At 45.0% G+C, this 6,808-nt stretch overlaps 2 protein-coding genes across 2 annotated transcripts; one reads left to right on the top strand and one right to left on the bottom strand.

The window, feature by feature from the left end:
• The first annotated feature begins 96 nt into the window (after window positions 1-96).
• mettl26 (methyltransferase like 26) lies at window positions 97-2,923 on the top strand. The gene is made up of 6 exons (XM_030052704.1): window positions 97-431; window positions 794-956; window positions 1,599-1,658; window positions 1,858-1,925; window positions 2,291-2,369; window positions 2,496-2,923. Exons 1-6 carry the CDS (start codon window positions 238-240, stop codon window positions 2,550-2,552), a joined length of 621 nt encoding a protein of 206 aa, XP_029908564.1. The 5' UTR covers window positions 97-237; the 3' UTR covers window positions 2,553-2,923.
• Window positions 2,828-6,728, bottom strand: wfikkn1 (WAP, follistatin/kazal, immunoglobulin, kunitz and netrin domain containing 1). The gene is made up of 2 exons (XM_030052702.1): window positions 5,254-6,728; window positions 2,828-5,016 (listed from the first exon to the last, which is right to left on the bottom strand). The coding sequence occupies exons 1-2, from the start codon at window positions 5,518-5,520 to the stop codon at window positions 3,499-3,501; spliced, it is 1,785 nt and encodes a 594-aa protein (XP_029908562.1). The 5' UTR covers window positions 5,521-6,728; the 3' UTR covers window positions 2,828-3,498.
• Window positions 6,729-6,808: the final 80 nt, after the last annotated feature.

The raw sequence follows: 6,808 nt of genomic DNA, 5'->3' as shown, positions 1-6,808 counted from the left end.
TTCGTCGTTACAGTTTAATTTTTAAGAGTGCAGCGCACGAGTAGTTGTTACGGTTATTCCGCATTCTGATTGGCTATTGGGGTCTGCCATGTGATTTTATGCGGAAGTGGACCATTATAACGCTCTGTGAGTGGGCAGAGGAGTAGTACGCTGCTTTTATTTGCTGTAACTCACTTGCCTCCATAATTTCCACCGCATTACGGGCCGGCAAACTCGACTATACAACTCTTCGGCAAGATGCTGAATGCTGCCGCCGCAGAGAGGAACAAGGGGCCAATTTTAGCGGTGCTGCGTGACTGCGTGAGCACGGACAGACCGCTGCAGGCTTTGGAAATCTCCTCTGGTACCGGCCAGCATGTCACACACTTCGCCCAGACCTTGCGGAATATATGTTGGCAGCCGTCAGAATATGACCGCAAGTCTTTGGCCAGGTAAACAGAGGGGGCTTGGTCTGTACTGACTACCTGCGCAGGTTAGAAATAAAGATGTCACTGTGCTGATGAGCATCCAGCTCGTATCCGTGAAGTTCTTGTACAGCTTGAGGCATTAGGGACGAAGTATGTAAACAAACAGAAAAAATATGATGGCGATTTTAGCCCAAACACTGGTCACCTAAGTGCTTTTTTTTATTTCAAGTGCGCAAGAGGAATAAATTAAGCCATCCAAAGTATCACACCTACACATGACGCACAGCAGGCGCAGTGAGTTGGTTTAAAAAAAAAAAAAAAAACCCGCTTGTGTTTTGTTGGACAGTGCCTGCATTGAGAATCATCTCGTTTGTTCCCATTCTCAGTATAGAAGCGTACAGAGCTCACTACCGCCTGGCTAATGTCAGGCCTGCCATCTACCTGGATGCCTCCATGCCCTGTGATCACTGGGGAGGGATCCAGCCAGAGAGCCTCGACCTGGTACTCAACATCAACATGATTCACATCTCTCCAATGGCTTGCACAGAGGTAGGACTAAAGAAAAATGACATTTACTGTAAACACAAATAAGAGGTCTTCAGGTCAGACCCAAAGACCAGCCTGCACAGAAATTTTAGGAATATAGTATATAATAAGGATGATACAACTGCATGTTTACACACTTTGAAGCTCTCATTGAATAGACATATTTCTGGATTATATCACCTCTCAGAGGATTGTGTCGATAGGCTATCCAGTGGTTGAAATTGCATCATCCAGTCACTGCAAATCAAGGTACAACTCATAAGACTTCAAGGTGAAACTGCACTGTGCAATTAGAGAACCACTTAAGTGACAGTTTGGCATGGTGTTTAAAAATATGGCCTGTATTCAAAACAAAAGTTCAGTTTATTGTGTCAAAATTAGATATGACAAATGTATTCAGCACTCTGACTGGAGACTGCTGGTGTGGCAATACTTGAAATACTGTATTAATTTCACGTAATGCGTGAAATTTCCCCACCGTGGGACTAATAAAGGAATATCTTATCTTATTACAAATTCTCTTAGATTAGTTGTATACCCCCCCTTAGCTTCCCCCAGAATTTCTACGTTTTTCAACCTGAAGTCGCATTTCTCATCCCCACCCTGTGCATTCCAGGAGCCAAAAACATCCTTTTTTTTTTTTAGGGTTTATTCAAAGGGGCTGGGGTTATCCTGAAGCCGCAAGGAGTTCTGCTGACATACGGGGTGAGTGAGAAACTATGATTTCCATGTTATATGCATGTTGTAGTTTCAATCCTAATACGGTAATGATGTTACCAAACCCAAACATGAATACTGTGTGCAACAAGCAAAATTATGTTTTGTGAGAATGTTTAATGTGTTGCTTATTGTAATGACAATGTATACAACATGCTATAATGTCTGTTTTTGTTATTACCTGCAGCCCTATGCCATGAATGGTCAGATCACACCACAAAGCAACATTGACTTTGACTACAGCCTAAGGCAGAGGTACAGCGGACTGTGTTGTATGAATCTTGGATGGTTTTATGGAGCCCAATTAAGGCTTTTTCTTCTCAGACATCAGTAATTATCTGATTTGAAAGGAACAGAGTAGTCAGAGCTGTTTGTACTCAAATGCACAGGCGAGCATACACTTTGTATTTTGCTCACAACTTTCTCGTTCCTCATCAAATCACCCAGAAATGGCAAATGTTGCTTCTGTTTGAGAGAGCATTATTGTACACACATTTGTGTTCTTCATGGTGCAGAGTATGAAATTACAAGGTTAACAGCTTGTTCAGATAAAGGGGATTCCCATGAAAGATAGTTGAGAGAGTGTAAGCTGTTTTTAAGATGTATTTCTTGTCTTACAGGAATCCAGAGTGGGGCCTCAGGGATATCTCCCATCTCAGCTCTATAGCACAAAAGAGTGGTTTGTTCTTGGAGAAAATAGTAAGTAACCTAGCCCAATAAATCATCCAATACATTTGATGAGTAAAAAAAAAAGATCAGATTTAAAGCAATGCAATCATGTGATCACTGGTTTACTATAACACATATTGAAACGTCTCTTTCCAGGTGGACATGCCAGCTAACAACAAGTGCCTTCTGTTCAGGAAGGAGAGTTTGGTGTGAGGTATCCTGTTATTCCTCTTCTGGATGCTGACAGAGGAACCTGTTCCAGCAGTGCTCACATGTTATCTCATTACCAGGATCAGGATTGTCAAAGCACCACATCTGATACCTTGAGCTCACAAGAATTGCCAAATTTCTCATAATTGTAAATGTGTTATATATCCCTGTGTTCTAATACATACTGCCATTACTAGAGTTTGATCTCACATGCTATAATTTACAGTGTAATTGCTCTAGGTAATGTGCACCTCAGTAAAATGAACATGACTCTCAGCTTCATATTGCTTTTGTGTTATATTTGTCCCAGTACAGCCACCTACTTTTTATGTTTCCAATTTGTGCAGAATATCAATAAAACTAATTTAAGAGAACGCTTTGCAGAGGGAGAAATGTGAGACAACAAACTACACTAGATCAGAAAAACATACTTTACAAAAGGGAACCAATAACAGCCCTATGCATATTAGGTGTTGAATAAAAAAGTCAATACAAATGATACATTAATATAGAAAAGCATAAAGCATACAAGAGATAAAGGCATCTATTCCCTTGGGCTCATAAGGAGAGCCATTTTGCATGTTGACCAGTGTGTGGTTTATATTCTGGCTACTGTTTCTCACTAAGATAAAGTACAGACAACAAAAGGAGAAATACTTATATTTACAACAATCAGGAAGAGCTTTACAGCATTAGTATAAGAGGCATTGCCCAACTAATTGGAATGTGCTGCAATATGTGGTATGCAGTTATACACTTCATACATAAATGGTCTCTCATTACTTAATAATCTTTGACATTTGATTTAAAAAATGTTCCACTATTAAATACTGCCAGTGTTGCTTGCTGCAGTTCACACATTTGTCTTGAGAGCTGAAACTACTGGCAGCCACAGGCCCATTTATTACTATACACCTCTGCGGGCAAGCAGCACTAGACCCAGGAAGCACTACAGTGTCTCACAGGTTTTTTTGTTGAGAACTTCACGAATCTTCTTGAGTCGGCGTTCATTGATGGGCCTGACATAACTCTCTGGTTGGATGATGGCCATGCCGTCCTGAACCACACCCATCACCAGCAAAGGGCTCTCCTCCACGGTGATGTTGGGACAGGGACAGCTCCAGTCTATCTTGGCAAGCGTCACCTCCAGGTGTTTGGTATCAAAGAAACTCAAGCCCATCTTTTCATCTCGGAGGACCTCCTCCAGGCTGAAGCGAGCTATCCCGGAGTCCAGGTCCTCAATCAGCTCGGTCACCCGCCCCACAATGGCAAAGTCACTCCGGCACAAGCTGGGCACCATTTTCCCCTTCACCCTGCAGGTCCTACATGGCTTACTTTTTGGCTCTGGGCAGTTTGCCTCGCACTCCTTTTTGGTGAGGAAGCTGTTGGGATTCCCGTGGCAGCCACCGTAGGCAAAGGCTTGGCACTGCTTCATCATGGAATTCCAAGCCCAGCGGGCCTCCCAAACTTTGCAGGGACCCTGAACTGCAGGCAGGGAGCAGATGCCCCTCCCCTCGTGCTGGCAGGAGGCCCGGCACTCCTCATAGGTCTCAAAACGGTTGCGGCTGTCCTCACATCCTCCGTTGCTGAAAGCCAGGCAGGTGCCCAGCTTGCTGTCATAATACCAGTCCACATGACGCTCTCCAGTGCACTCCCTCTGGTCTACTTCGGCCAGGCAGTCTGCTGGCGAGAAGGGCCGCCCCATGGGCATCTCAGGATCTTCAGAGAAGTCATCCTCTGCCCGGCGAATGACAGACAGTGGGTAGTCAGCACGAAGCACCCCTGCAGCATTACGTGCGATGCAGGTGTAGATGCCTGTATCCCACACTTGGGCGTTGTAAATGACAAGCTGTCCGATGTTGGTGATGACCACATTGCCATACATCTGGTCAGGCCTCATGACTAGCCGTTCACTCCGCTCGCTTTGTTTCTCCCATGTCACATCAGGCCTAGGGACTCCGATCACATTGCAGTGGAAGCTGACCGTGCCTCCGACATAAATGGACTGGTGGCTGGGGTTGGAGTACAGTGCAGGGGGCATGGGGTCCTCATGGGAGGATGTGGGGGTAGGGTTAGCTGTAGTATCCTGAGGCAGGGGACTGGTATGGGGTCCAGCAAGGTAGAAACGACAGGTAACCACAGTCAGAGTCACCCCCCGGATGCACGCCTCTGCATCCATGTAGCAGCGGTTGAAGTAGGTGAGGCCATCAGAGGCGCAGGTGAAGTTGGGCTCTTTCTCACAACGGTCCTGGCACTTGCAGATGGGCTGGCCCTCCCAGATGTCGCAGGTCGCGCCCTGCTGGCTGCAGATAAAGCCTTGACAGGTAGCTGTGGAGCTGGGGGCCCCCTCTCCCTTACCTCCACCCTGTCCATCCAGCTGGCCAGGGGGGCCATCAGAAAACCTTGCAGCCACACAGCTGTTGAGGCCACACACATTAGTGCAGCATTTCTCAAAGTCAGCACAGTCCTGCACAGAATGTAGAAAACAGGGTTTTGTTGAACATATGTTGGCTAAATCAAAATATGAGAATGGGAAAAGTAAACAATGCACAGAACAAAGCACAAGCACAAAAAAAAAAAAAAAAAAAAAAAAAAATGATTTGACTCCTATTTGTTGCTTCCTGCTTTTATAATAATTAGTGTTATTTTCTAAAACAGGTTTGGAATATTAGTATATATTCGCATATTATTAATATATATTCACCTCATCGACGTTGCATTCTCTCTCACAGGTGCTTTGTGCATCAACCCAAAGATTGGAATTCAGCTTGTTTGGACAAACTCCTTCATGTTCAACTTTGGATCCTGCCACACTTGCACTCAAGGAAACTTCTGGTAGTGCGCAGACCAAGAGCACAAACAAGAGCACATGAATCCATCCTAAAAATAGTTTATTTGAGTTAAGTGCATTTTGCCAATGTGTGTCGTTGTTACATCCTTCCTCCCATTGTTGCAATACAATTTTAAACATTGTTGCTCTTTTACGAAAGTCAGTCCCCGACCAGTTCCATAACTCCTTCAGGTCTACAAGGTAGGAAACATTCTCGGTGTTCACAGCCGGTCATCCATTTTGTGCGTAAACATCTTGGACACCAGAGCCAAAGTGTTTCGCGCAGAGAGCAAAATTAACAAAACATTCCCAACGATCAAGACGAATTCTTACGCGCTGGACGTTAACTGAACAAAATATCCCAACCATGAGTGAAGAAATACATGAATTGTCTGCCTTGTTTTTTCAAAACACCAATACAAAACTTCACCGAAACAATGGGAAAGACCTTATTTAAGACGATGTCCCCACAACACCAAAAAATGAGCGAGCGAAACTGCACAATGAGAGTGAAAGACGCAACATCAGCCTTTCAGAGTGTGAATGGAGGTGGAAAGGGCAGCCCCTCTGACCGCCCCCATGGTCGTCCAGTGTCTGAAACTTTTATGAAGGAGCACCATGCGCAAAGCAACTGGACAAACATTGTAAAAACATCAAAGAAAAAAAGTGGGGCCATGTTGGCAAGCTGTCCCAACAACCGTGCGCACAGAGCCAAACATTCCGGTGAGAAATCCAATGTTTCATGTGTCCAGACAGAATTTATAGAGGTGTCATCCATAAATAAGGCTATAATCGGTATTCTCTCCTAGAGCTGTGCTTGTTGTAAGAGCTTCTAGTCTGTCTGGATCAGCTGCGACGCACTGCTTTCCCAAGTGTTTTACGCGAGGCCACGGAGCTTACTAGTTTTAATGAATCGTGAAATATAGAGCAAAAAAAAAAAAAAAAAAATCCTCTGGTGCGTAAAACTGGATAGGTGACGACTAAACACTGGGTGTGGCGCATCATGTGTGAGAATCAATCGCAAAACGTGTTGTTTACGTTCTCCTTGTCTAGACGTCGGTCACTTTACCACCATCCCTCATTCACACAAAGCTCAGAGATGCCACGGTCAGGTGGGAAGACGTAAAGCGCCACATTTTCATTAGTGTGCGAGTCATCTTTGTCCCAGCGCGACTCCGGGGCTATGAGAAGCAACTCCCCTCTGCTTTTCATTCAAAGTGACCCCTCAACCTTTCGGTGACTTTTGACCGCGCGGCATTCAAGCGCCGCGGTGATGTGCCGGACCGGTTATCCACGACAGGCCAACAACACCAGAGGAGCTAATCTATTCTGCACCCCCACGGTTTTATTGCACTTGAGCATGATACCGACAACGCCGGGAATGGACAAAAGGAGGGGGGAGAAATCCCACAATTCCCATGATACATGC

The sequence above is a fragment of the Myripristis murdjan genome, chromosome 1, assembly GCF_902150065.1.
Source record: "Myripristis murdjan chromosome 1, fMyrMur1.1, whole genome shotgun sequence".
Taxonomy (NCBI): Eukaryota; Metazoa; Chordata; class Actinopteri; order Holocentriformes; family Holocentridae; genus Myripristis; species Myripristis murdjan.
Note: the sequence above shows the minus strand (reverse complement) of the source record. Positions and strands in the feature narration are given on the sequence as shown.